Source organism: Scomber scombrus, unplaced genomic scaffold (assembly GCF_963691925.1).
Source record: "Scomber scombrus unplaced genomic scaffold, fScoSco1.1 SCAFFOLD_241, whole genome shotgun sequence".
Classification (NCBI taxonomy): Eukaryota; Metazoa; Chordata; class Actinopteri; order Scombriformes; family Scombridae; genus Scomber; species Scomber scombrus.
Window position 1 is genome coordinate 38,010 of NW_026910620.1, and position 13,523 is coordinate 51,532.

General features: G+C 38.9%; 1 protein-coding gene across 1 annotated transcript; it reads right to left on the reverse strand.

The window, feature by feature from the left end:
- Positions 1-730: 730 nt before the first annotated feature.
- LOC133977141 (palmitoyltransferase ZDHHC7-like) lies at positions 731-13,509 on the reverse strand. The gene is made up of 8 exons (XM_062415274.1): positions 13,386-13,509; positions 11,528-11,632; positions 10,090-10,407; positions 8,778-8,902; positions 7,419-7,515; positions 3,343-3,424; positions 2,981-3,111; positions 731-1,523 (listed from the first exon to the last, which is right to left on the reverse strand). The coding sequence occupies exons 3-8, from the start codon at positions 10,399-10,401 to the stop codon at positions 1,344-1,346; spliced, it is 927 nt and encodes a 308-aa protein (XP_062271258.1). The 5' UTR covers positions 10,402-10,407; positions 11,528-11,632; positions 13,386-13,509; the 3' UTR covers positions 731-1,343.
- Between the last annotated feature and the right edge of the window lie 14 nt (positions 13,510-13,523).

The following is a 13,523-nucleotide window of genomic DNA, read 5'->3' on the forward strand; positions in this document are numbered from 1 at the left end:
ACGTCCATTTCTTATATACAGTCTATGTTCTAGAAGCTAAAACTTCACCATTAAACTGCATTGGAAGAGAGAAAAATGGCAACAAAAAAACAACAAAGTCGGTCCAGTTCAGATAGTTTTGGTGAATAAAACTCATAAGAACGATAATTAGAGGAATACGAGAATGATTTTGCATGAGGTCTATCGTGTTGTATTTCTAATAGAAATGTGATTTTTTTAAAGTTTGATTTAAAGAAGATTTGTTTGTTTTTAGTATTCTTCATTTGGTCCCACTTTACAATAAATTGGTCTCCCTTGGTTGTAAATGAGTTGAATTTGATTTTAAACACTTCATAAACTATCAATTAACAGTTGTAAATGAGTTATAATCTAATTTCCCCCATTCATCAATACAGAGTCACTATTTGGCAAGATGAAAGTCGGCTATGCTACGTCATTTTTTATCCATTTAGATTAAATAAACTATCAGATTTTGCTATTTTGTCACTTTAATGGAGATTTAATGTACATTTTACAAACAAAGCTCCCCTTTGAGAGTTATATATGTTAATAATTGATTAGTAAATGGTGATGTCTTCTACACACTTTACAATAAAGCTCCCTTTTTTAGTGTTAAAGTTGTTTGTAACTCATAAATAAATGCTCAAAATTGCTCAGAAACGTGAAGACAAAAGCTAGGAATACAGATAATTATGAGATCACTATTTGGCAAGCAGCTTATAACCAATCAGTTATAATAACAGCTTATTAATGATTTATAAAAGGGTTAAAAATGTAATTAACTAGCCAATTATAAATCATTGACAAAGTCTTCATAAAGGGAGACTTATTGTAAAGTGGTACCTTTTATTTTAAAGCATGATTTCTTTACTAAATGCAGATTCTGACAGTTTAAAATCAATAGAAAGTGATTGTATTTTTGTATATATATTTTTTTTATAATAATATGTAATTTCATTGTGACTTTCAGCTTCAAAATGACACATTCTTCAGAGGAGTGATTCTCAACAATTTATAACACAACATGATCTGATGATTGGAGAACGGCTCTAAGAAGATCCAGCATCTTAACGAGCAAAATTTAAAAAAATAATAAAAATAAAAACATTCAAAAGAAAAAATTTAAATGATTAAAGTAGAGGGGGGGGGGGGGGGGGGGGGGGGGGGAACCGTCTCCACACATCCAGCAGCCTCCGAGTTCGTCTGACTGGGTGTGGAGATGTTTGAATGGTTCCCAGCTGATGCTCAGAGGTTCAGTCTGGTTTCCTCCTCCACAGAAACACACAAACAGTCATTCATGTGAGGAGAAACTGAGCGACCGTCGTAGTTTGATTGACAGCCGGTCAGACGTTGAACTCCGCCCCCCCCCTGCGGACCCGTCTGGGGAGCAGCGCGGACAGGCGGAGACCGGCGAACGGGTTGATCCACAGCAGAGTTGGCTGACCTCCGAACACCGACCGCAGCCCGGCCCAGCGAGTCTGACGCTCCCACGTTGGCTTCTCGTTCTTCAGACGCTCGATCTCCTGAAGGGACGACATCATCATCATCAATATCATTATCATCATAGTCGTCATCATCATCATCAGTCGTCATCATCATAGTCGTCATCATCATCATCAGTCATCATCATCATTATTATCATCTTCACCACCATCATCATCATAGTCGTCATTATCATCATCACCATTTTCACTACCATTATCATCATCATCATCAGTCATCATTATCACCATCATCATCATCATCATCAATATCATCATAGTCGTCATCATCATCACCACAAGCATCATTATCACCATCATCATCAGTCATCATCAATATCATCATAGTCGTCATCATCATCATCAGTCGTCATCATCATCACATCATAGTCGTCATCATCATCACCATTATCATCATCATCATCACCACCAGCATCATTATCACCATCATCATCATCATCATTATTATCATCATCACCACCATCATCATAGTCGTCATCATCATCACCATCACCATCATCGTTTTCATCATCATCATCAACACCATCATCATCATCATCATCTTCAACACCATCATCATCAACATCATCATCAGTCGTCATCATCATCACATCATCATCATAGTCGTCATCATCATCATCACCATTATCATCATCATCATCACCACCAGCATCATTATCACCATCATCATCATCATCATCATCATCAGTCATCATTATCACCATCATCATCACCACCAGCATCATTATCACCATCATCATCATCATCATCATCAGTCATCATTATCACCATCATCATCATCAGTAATCATTATCACCATCATCATCAGTCATCATCATCGTCGTCATCATCATCATCAGTCGTCATCATCATTATAACCATCATCATCATCAGTCATCATTATCACCATCATCATCATCATCATTATCACCATCATCATCATCAATATCATCAGTCGTCATTACATCATCATCATAGTCATCATCATCATCGTCTTCATCATCATCATCATCATCATCACCACCAGCATCATCAACATCGTCGTCGTTGTCATCATCATCGTCGTCGTTGTCATCATCACCATCATCATCATAGTCGTAATCATCATCGTTTTCATCATCATCATCATCATCATCACCACCAGCATCATTATCACTATCATTATCACCATCATCATCATCATCATCATCATCATCAACATCGTTGTCATCATCATCATCATCATCACCATCATCATCATAGTCATCATCTTCATCATCATCAATATCATTATAGTCGTCATCATCTTCATAGTCATTATCATCACCATCATCACCGCCACCACCATCATCATCATAGTCGTCATCATCATATTCGTCGTCATCATCATCATCATCATCATCATCATCATCATCATCACGTTAATCTAATAACGTCTAACACCAAAACACATTAAGGCTGAAGATTTTAAACTAAAATAAGTGTTCGTAGATCGTATATCTGTGTTTGTGTGTTCTCACCGTCTCGTCGTTGCAGATGGAGTGGAGCTGCGTGCTGAACATTACAGCTGTGAAAGTGAAGAAGAGGAGGCCTTCCATGCAGAGGAAGATCATCAGCATCATCGTCACCGGAGGAGAGAAATCGCTGCACTCTGGAGACGGGAAGACAAAGAGAGACGCTGTCAGAGACTCTTTATTACCAACATGAGATCATTAATCAATAAATAAATAAACAAGATTATAAATGTGATCAGCTTTGGGTAGGTGATATTATACTTGGACGTTTACCTACTAAGTACTGAGGTTTGAGACGCAGCTACAGCTTAGATAAAGACACCTGAAGATAAACTAAATGAGCAGGTTTGAGTGTTTTTGGGTCTCACCTCTCCACTGGACTCTGACGCAGGTGATGAACTGATAGCCACAGAGAGCCAGAGCGTGACTGGAGATCATAGCGATGTACATCTGAGAGAAACAAAGAAGAAAACATTTGATTTTCAGTGTCTAAAGAGTCTAACATCAACAACAGTCTTGAAGAGTACGGTTTAGAACCAGCTCTATGTGTAAAGTGCCTTGAGATAACTTTGTTGTGATTTGGCGCTATACAAATAAAGATTGATTGATTGATTGATAACATGATGTCTTTCATCAGTTTCAGCCTCTTGTGATGCTGAGGGACATTTAAAAAGGTTCCATATTGTAAAAAAAAAAAGATTTCTATGTATTTTTTGCTCCATAAATATAAAAACTATAAAAGCTGAGTCTAAAAAGAAATGCACAAAACTCATATTGAGAAAACTTTAAAAGCTTTAAATGAGCACCACTCCTCTCGAAATGAATAAAATATGTTTATTTATGTTGTTATTTATCTAATTTATGTGCATTTGGTTGTCTCTCCTCTGCTCCACACACACGGAGCAGAGCAGAGGAGAGCCAGACAGCAGAGTAGAGACAGACAGCAGAGGAGAGACAGACAGCAGAGGAGAGGAGAGACAGCAGAGGACAGACAGACAGCAGAGCAGAGGAGAGACAGACAGCAGAGGAGAGACAGAGAGCAGAGGAGAGGAGAGACAGCAGAGGACAGACAGACAGCAGAGCAGAGCAGAGACAGACAGCAGAGCAGAGGAGAGACAGACGGCAGAGGAGAGACAGACGGCAGAGGAGAGACAGACAGCAGAGGAGAGACAGACAGCAGAGCAGAGGAGAGACAAACAGCAGAGCAGAGGAGAGACAGACAGCAGAGCAGAGGAGAGACAGACAGCAGAGCAGAGGAGAGACACACACATCAGAGCAGAGGAGAGACAGAGAGCAGAGCAGAGGAGAGACAGGCAGCAGAGGAGAGACAGACAGCAGAGCAGAGGAGAGACAGACAGCAGAGGAGAGACAGACAGCAGAGGACAGACAGCAGAGGAGAGACAGACAGCAGAGGTGAGACAGACAGCAGAGCAGAGGAGAGACAGACAGCAGAGCAGAGCAGAGGAGAGACAGACAGTAGAGCAGAGGAGAGACAGACAGCAGCAGAGGAGAGACAAACAGCAGAGGAGAGACAGACAGCAGAGCAGAGCAGAGGAGAGACTTGTTGGATGTCAGGAGGTACATTTTAAGGTTGGATACGATTATTGTCAGGTGGTCATCACAGTTTACCAGTTATTTTTACCCAGAGTCCTGGTTTTACCTACAGTAGCTACAGACTAGACTACAATCCATTATTCCCATCAGAAGTGATTAGACAGAAAATAGTCTGTTGTTGGTGGAGCTCCATAGAGAACATTAAGAGAGGAGATGTAAAACTATAAAGGAATGTTTTTTTAGGTACTTAAAACCACAAAAATATCGTCTTAAGGATCAAAGTCTTTCATTAAAACACCCGAAAAGTGTCAAATATGGGACCTTTACATTACTCTATTAAGCTTTCTATCACATGTGGCCACTGAAACTAAAAGCAGAGACTAAAACAAAGCAGCTGCAAACACTACGAGGAGGAGGAGCAGTTTATAAAGATCTAATAAAACATCTATAAAGAACTGAAGCTTCATTTCACGTCAAGTCTGGAAGCTGCTGGTTTAATCTTCAATAATGCAGCAATGTAATTAAGAAGTTATATATTAATAGTATTATTTTAGTTTATTTCATGTCAGATGTGAATGTAAAAAGCTGTTAACTCTTATATACTGTTAAGAGTTAAATTTGACCCATTTTTACATTTAATAGCTGTAAAAACATCATATATTCATTAATTAAATAATTAGCCAATTAATCAATAATGAAAATATTACAGTTTTTAATTTATCAGACTTTAGATAAACACATAAAACCTGTTAGTAGATCAGTTCATTGCTGGTTTTGGTCTTTTTTAATGAGATTTATTAACAATAATTAACTTTATATTATTATTAATTGATTAATTTTGTGATTCTGTTTATTAAACTAGTACCCTGTGAAACGAGCTCATCATCTACCGGGAACTAATATTATATCTAACTATTAATAAAACTCTACGACACACTGAACACAGTCACAGTCTAAACTATTCACACATTTATTATTTATACTAAAAACACATTTATTAATATCACCGATGTCTCGATGGTTTCCAGGCTTTAGCTTAGAAAGTCAGAGGACTGAATATTAAAAAAAAGAAGAGGGAAAATATGGAAATCACTTAATGATGCAATAATAAATCATTTCATCATCTGTGTGTATTTAACAGGATGGGAAATAAACAGCAGCCAGCAGATTAATACTGGTAAAATATGACTAAATAACTCTAAATAATGATTTATTTCAACATTAATGTGTCTGTTTCTGGCAGATTTTCACATTTTAAAAGAGTTCATTTCTCAAATATACATCCTCTACTAATTATCTTCACTTCTCATCAGCTTTACCTGTCATATAATCTCTGTTATGGTCACATCATTGTCTGATTTAAGTAAACATCACATCCTTTATTAAAGACAAATGCAGGACAATAAAATATCAATAAAGGAGGAAATGTCCAAAAACTAGATTTTAGCTCCAAAACACATCATCTGAATGTCTAATAAACTACTTTTTATTAATTTATTACATATTAATTATACTTTTCTTCCACAGTAATCTGATTTTAAACTTATTCTCCTGTTAACCTGATTAAAAATCTACATAACAGCAGCAGATAAATCCTCTATAAATCTTTATCTGAGCTTTTAACACAGGAGGGTCAAACTCATTTACATTAAAGAGCCACAAACAGAACAATCTGATCTGATGTGTGAGAAGGATCCTTAAAAAGATGGAAGGAAGGAAGGAAGCAGGAAGGAAGGAAGGATGGAAGGACGGAAGGAAGGAAGAAATGAAGAGAAGACAAGAAGGAAGGAAGGAAGGAAGGAAGGAAGACAAGACAAGAAGGATGGAAGGACAGAAGGAAGAAATGAAGGAAGGAAGGAAGGAAGGAAGGAAGGACAAATGTAAGGCAGGAAGGAAGGAAGGAAGGAAGGAAAAAACGAAGAGAAGACAAGAAGGAAGGAAGGAAGGAAGAAATTAAGGAAGAAAGGACAAATGGAAGGAAGGAAGGAGGAAACGAAGAGAAGACAAGGAAGAAAAGGAAGGAAGGAAGGAAGGAAGGAAAGTGGGCCAGATTGGACCCCTCAGCGGGCCGGTTCTGGCCCACACGCCTCATGTTTGACCCCCCTTATTTAACAGCTGTGTCATCATGTTAAAACTAACTAATATAATAAGGCATGAAACAAAGCAGCTGATTGGTTGTAATGTATGTTACGTTAACAGGAAGCAGCTGATTGGTTGTAATGTATGTTACGTTAACAGGAAGCAGCTGATTGGTTGTAATGTATGTTATATTAACAGGAAGCAGCTGATTGGTTGTAATGTATTTAATGTAAACAGGAAGCAGCTGATTGGTTGTAATGTATGTTACGTTAACAGGAAGCAGCTGATTGGTTGTAATGTATGTTATATTAACAGGAAGCAGCTGATTGGTTGTAATGTATGTTATATTAACAGGAAGCAGCTGATTGGTTGTAATGTATGTTACGTTAACAGGAAGCAGCTGATTGGTTGTAATGTATGTTACGTTAACAGGAAGCAGCTGATTGGTTGTAATGTATGTTACGTTAACAGGAAGCAGCTGATTGGTTGTAATGTATGTTACGTTAACAGGAAGCAGCTGATTGGTTGTAATGTATGTTACGTTAACAGGAAGCAGCTGATTGGTTGTAATGTATGTTATATTAACAGGAAGCAGCTGATTGGTTGTAATGTATTTAATGTAAACAGGAAGCAGCTGATTGGTTGTAATGTATGTTACGTTAACAGGAAGCAGCTGATTGGTTGTAATGTATGTTACGTTAACAGGAAGCAGCTGATTGGTTGTAATGTATGTTATATTAACAGGAAGCAGCTGATTGGTTGTAATGTATTTAATGTAAACAGGAAGCAGCCGGACTGTAAACAGACTCACGGTGAAGAGGACGAAGAAGCGCTGGTTCTTCTCCCCGACGCAGTTATTGACCCAGGGACAGTGATGGTCCATCTTACGGATGCAGCGCTTACAGATACTGTAGAAGAAGAAGAAGAAGAACATGGAAGAACTGTGACCACTTACACCTTTAACCTTTTTGTTGATTGTTGCACTATTTTATTGCTGTTTATAGTAATTTTTCATGCATGTTTCTGCCTCCAGTTGTTTCCTGCTTTAATTATTATTTTAAAAACACTAGATGAGATTTTGGACCTCTGCTCTTTATTGACACTGTCCTCTGCATAAAGGATCAGTAGAAGATAAATAAGGAGTTTTTAACTGGAAATCATGCAAAGATATTCCAGTAGAGACACACAATATTAAAATGTGTCAGTGACAAATAAGAGTTGGCAAGATGAGAAATTCAAAAATATGCAGCATCAGGTTTGTTAAAATGTACATTTAGTATTTTTGTTGGTTTTATATTATTTGAAATGACATTTGCACCATTTTTTACCAAAAGTAAGACTGAATGCTCCTGAAAATGTCAAATGGTGTAACCACAAAAGAATGATGAATATTACATATTTTATCACCAACAGTGTATTTAAGTGGACTTATACTAATAATGACTTCACTTAAAAAATGTAAATGAAAAGAAACATTTTTGGAATATTTATACATTTAATTTTAAAGCAATTGTCAATATTGAGCAGGACATATACTAAAAACAACCATTTATTTCTAAATAAGTTTTGACAGATGATGCAAAAGAGTTGCATTGCTAAAAGTGGATTATGTGTATTTCACTTTTTAGTTAACATTTATTTTTCTTGTATATAATCAGATTTTTATGAACAAAATACTGGTTACACCAATTGACACTTGGTTACATCATGTCATTGACCCATATAGAGCTGGAAATGTGCAGAATACTAATGATTAAAGGCCTGTTTCAGACAGAGGATGAACTGAACTGCTGCATAAAGGACCAGTAGAAGATAAATAAGGAGTTTTTAACTGGAAATCATGTAAAGATATTCCAGTAGAGACTCAGAATATTAATATAGAGCTGGAGATGTAGTGAATACAGGAAGAGGTCCTCTATAATGCTGCATACAGTGGTGAAACACGGGGCAAAAGTAGTGTAGAAAGTTCTGATTTCACCCAATTTTGAGGAACACCTCCACAGATCTAGCCTCTAGATGCTCCAACTGACTCACATTCAAAAAGCCTCGACTTCCCTTCAACGAGTCATGCAAAGACACTCCAGTAGAGCCCCAGATTATAAACATATAGCTGGAGATGTTTCGTCTTTTAGTGATTAAACTCGGTGCAGGTTGGAGGAGCAGCTCTGACCTGCAGTGATGAGCTCTCTCAGGTTTGATGCTGCAGCATTTGGGACATTTGTAGATGACCTCGCCCGGCTTCAGCTGCAGACTCTCCAGATACTTCTTAGTGGCGTTTCCTTTAGGAACGGCTCCCTGAGGAGAGGAAGGAGGGAAAACAGACGATGAAGAGATAAAATGGGATGAAATCTCAGTTGTGACTTAGAGCTTCTATTATTCCCTTTAACTCCTCACATACTGTTGACATTTAACAGCTGTAAAAACACAAAAAAGATGGAAGGAAGGAAGGAAGGAAGGAAGGAAGAAAAAGGAAGGAGAGAAGGAAGGGAGGAAGCAAGGAAGGAGGGAAGGAAGGAGTGAATGAGGGAAGGACGGAAGGAAGGAGTGAAGGAGGGAAGGACGGAGGGAAGGAGGGAAGGAAAGAAGGAAAGAGTGAAGGAGGGAAGGAAGGAAGGAAGGAAGGAAGGAAGGAAGGAAGGAAGGAAGGAAGGAAGGAAGGAAAGAGGGACATATGGAAGGAAGGAAGGAAAGAAGGAAGGAGGGAAAATGGTAGTAAGTAAGATAGTAAGGAAGTAAGGAAGAAAGGAAGGAAGGAAGGAAGGAAGGATGGAGGGAAAAATGGAAGTAAGTAAGTAAGTAAGGAAGGAAGGAAGGAAGGAAAGAGGGACATATGGAAGGAAGGAAGGAAAGAAGGAAGGAAGGAGGGAAAAATGGAAGTAAGTAAGTAAGGAAGGAAGGAAAGAGGGACAAAGGGAAGGAAGGATGGACTGAAGGAAAGAGCGACAAAGGGAAGGAAGGAGGGAAGGAAGGAAGTAAGGAGGGAAGGAGGGAAGGAAGGAAAGGAGGGAAGGAGGGAATGAATGAAAGGAAGGAAGGAAAAGAAGGAAAGAGGGAAGGAAGGAAGGAATGAATGAAGGAAAGAAGGAAGGAGGTAAGGAAGGAGGGAAGGAGGGAAGGATGGAAGGAAGTAAGGAAGGAAGGAAGGAAGGAAGGAGGGAAGGAAGGAAGGATGTAAGGGTTAATAACCATGGTGCTCACCGGGTCGGTCAGCATGGTGCGGAGGAAGGAAGGAAGGAAGGAAGGAAGGAAGGAAGGAAGGAAGGAAAGAAGGAGGGAAGGAGGGAAGGATGTAAGGGCTAATAAACCTCACCGGGTCGGTCAGCATGGTGCGGAGGTGTGAGGGAAGGAAGGAAGGAATGAAGGAAAGAAGGAAGGATGTAAGGGTTAATGGTGCTCACCGGGTCGGTCAGCATGGTGCGGAGGTGTGAGGGAAGGAAGGAAGGAAGGAAAGAAGGAAGGATGTAAGGGTTAATGGTGCTCACCGGGTCGGTCAGCATGGTGCGGAGGTGTGAGGCCAGCGCCAGCACCGCCAGGCTGTTGAACACGACTCCGTTGACGACGGCGTACCAGAAGCTTCTGGACGGCAGCAGCATGACGAACGTCACCACGAAGTCAGCGAAGAAGACGAGGAACCAGGTGATGAAGGCACACACCATGCCGCAGCCGTCCTGGATGAACCACACCTGCTTCGCCTCCATGTGGGAACTCCTGGCCGCCGCCGCCACCGCAGCCTCCTCCTCGTCCAGCAGGGGGCGCTGCTGCTCCACATCCCTCTGCCGGTGGCCGGAGGACATTCTGCCCTGAAGGAGGAAGGGAGGGGGTTTAATTCACTTCATTTATTTACTACTTTATTTTATGTGTATTGTCTTGGAAGGAAGGAAAGAAGGAAGGAAGGAAGGAAGGAAGGAAGGAAGGAAGGAAGGAAGGAAGGAAGGAAGGGGGGAGGACAGAAGGAAGGAAGGAAGGAAGGAAGGAAGGAAGGAAGGAAGAAAGGGGGGAGGACAGAAAGAAGGAGGGAAGGAAGGATGGAAGGAAGGAAGGAGGGACAAATGGAAGGAAGGAAGGACAAATGGAAGGAAGGAAGGAAGGAGGGACAAATGGAAGGAGGAAAGGAGGGAAGGAAAGATGGAGGGAAGGAAGGAAAAATGTAGGGAAGGAAAGAGGGAAGAAAGGAAGGAAGTAAGAAAGGACGGAAGGAAGGAATGAAGGAAGGAAGGAAGGAAGGAGGGACAAATGGAAGTAAGGAAGGATGGAAGGAAGGAAGGAAGGAAGGAAGGAAGGACGGAAGGAAGGAGGGACAAATGGAAGGAAGGAAGGAGGTACAAATGGAAGGAGGAAAGGAAGGAAGGAAGGAAAGAGGGAAGGAAGGAAGGAAGGAAGGAAGGAATGAAGGAAGGAGGGAAGGAAGGAAGGAGGGACAAATGGAAGGAAGGAAGAAAGGAAGGAAAGAGGGAAGGAAGGAAGGAGGGAAGGAAGGACGGAAGGAAGGAAGGAGGGACAAATGGAAGGAAGGAAGGAAGGAAGGAAGGAAGGAAAGAGGGAAGGAAGGAAGTAAGGAAGGAAGGAAGGAAAGAGGGAAGGAAGGAAGGAATTATTTTAGTTTGTTCTGTTTTGTTATGTCGCTTTGTCTATTATGTTATGAATATGCAAAACTCATAAATATATATATATATATATATATATATATATATATTTATGTATATATTTTAAAACCTACCTGCATTGGGAGCTTAAGTAACTGCTAGTAAATCGTAAGTCTGCTCACTACAACTAAACTAACACTGATATTTCTAGAGATAAAGATGAAGCTTCTATTAAATACTTATAATATATAAATCAGTGAAACTCTGCAGAATATAATAATAATAGTTTATTATACATTATTAGACAATATAAAGAGTTAAAGTTGATCTTACTTACTTTAAAGTGCTTCTACTTTACGACATTATCTTCTTCTTCTTCTTCTCTTCCAGCTGCTCCTCGGACTCTCTGAGCGGTTTGTGTTTCTGCTCCTCCGTCACATTTCTGTCCAGAGAGACGGTCAAAAGTTTAATTATTATTATTATAAAATATAACTACTGTCACACTTTATCAGCTCATGATGATAGAAACAGATAAACTGAACATTTATTTTATTATTTATATTTCCACTCTGCTTCATTTCAGAGGGAAATAGTATATCAGGGGGGTCAAACATGAGGCCTGTGGGCCCGAACTGGCCGGCTGAGGAGTCTAATACGGGCCACTTTCCTTCCTTCCTTCTTTCCTTAATTCCTTCCATCTTTCCTTCCTTCCTTGCTCCCTTTCTTCCTTCTTTCCCTCCTTCCTTCTTTCCTTACTTCTTTCATCTTTCCTACCTTCTGTCCTTCTTTCCTTCCCTCCTTCCTTCTATCTTTCCTTCCCTCCGTCTTTCCTTCCTTCCTCCCTTTCTTCCTTCTTTGCTTCTTTCCTTTCCTCCTTCCTTCCATCTTTCCTTCTGTCTTTCCTTCCTTCCTCCCTTTCTTCCTTCTTTGCCTCTTTCCTTCCCTCCTTCTTTCCTTCCATCTTTCCTTCCATCTTTCCTTCCTCCCTTCTTTCCCCTCATTCTTTCCTTTCTCCCTTCTTCTTCTTTCCTTCCATCTTTCATTCCTACCTTCCTTCCTTCCATCTTTTCCTTCCTTCAGATTGTTCTATTGTAGTTCTTGAGCTAAACTAACTTTGACCTCCTGTATTTCTACTTTCTTCTCATCTACATTTATTTACCTTCCAGATTAAACTGTTTACATAAAGTAACATAAAGATAAACTCATGAATGACTCAGTGAATAAATGCTTCCTAATCTCTTTGGCTCGTTTCCTTTAAAGTGTCCCAGACGTCTTTGAGACATTTTCTCCTCACATGGTTTCACATAAATAAACTGTCTGAGGCTCAAAGAGGAAAAAAAGCTCCAATATTTAACAGAAATACAAAAATTAAAGACAAAGTTATGAAGAATTAATCACATTTATGTAGCTGAACTTTAGTTTTTTCTTCTTTTCTACTCAATCTATCATCTAAAGACTTTTCACATTTATCTCTAACCTTCATAAAGTCACTTAAAACTGGCTCCACCTCTTTAAATCATTGTCCAGGATATTTTCAGCTGCTACAGTATGACACTATTAAATCCATATCTTGTGCTTGTAATTAAGTATTTTAACATTAATTAAATGGTATTAATTATGTTTAAATCTTCTAAACAGTCAGTATGAACAGGAGGAATTATTACAGCAAGAAACCCAACAATTAAATAAGCTCCTGACTGATGATTTAAAACAGAAATAAACCTTTAATATTATATATAAAGTGTTTATATGTTAAATTAAATAAGAACACATCTGTATAAACACTATGACAGCATCACACAGCCTCACATCTGTTTCATTAAACCTTAAAGCTTCATATAAACAACCACTTTAACTGAGATTAAATAGGAAACATTAATATATATAATAATAATAATAAAGGCTCATAAATATAATAACATGCATTATACAGTACAACAGCTGGTGCTAACTACAGCTTAGCCACATCAGGCTAACAGCTGTTCATCTATCTATCTATTATATAATATATATAATAACATTTATATTCTCATTCTTACACCTGATAATTAATTCATTAATTAACGCAATTAACTGTCGGGTTTCTCCCCATTAAATCACATTATAGAGATGTTTCTAGCTTCATAACGTTATAATATTAATATGTTTATTATAAGATAAACAGCTCAGAGTTAGTTTAATATAAGATGACTCACCTTTTAAATCAGACACAGGTTATTAGTCTGCTGACAGATGTTTTATTATTAATTAAACATAAACTATCCTCCTTCTTTCTTTCTCTCTGTGCAGACTGCTCCTCTTGTTTTGGGAGGAAATGACGACACGTTTTCTTC

Excerpts from the sequence above, each read along its gene's own strand:
- LOC133977141 (XM_062415274.1), bottom strand. The coding sequence starts at position 10,401 with ATGTCCTCCGGCCACCGGCAGAGGGATGTGGAGCAGCAGCGCCCCCTG. Across the intron at positions 7,516-8,777 it reads GAGAGAGCTCATCACTGCAG|TATCTGTAAGCGCTGCATCC; the intron begins GTCAGAGCTGCT and ends CTTCTTCTACAG. Across the intron at positions 3,112-3,342 it reads CGTCAGAGTCCAGTGGAGAG|AGTGCAGCGATTTCTCTCCT; the intron begins GTGAGACCCAAA and ends TCCCGTCTCCAG.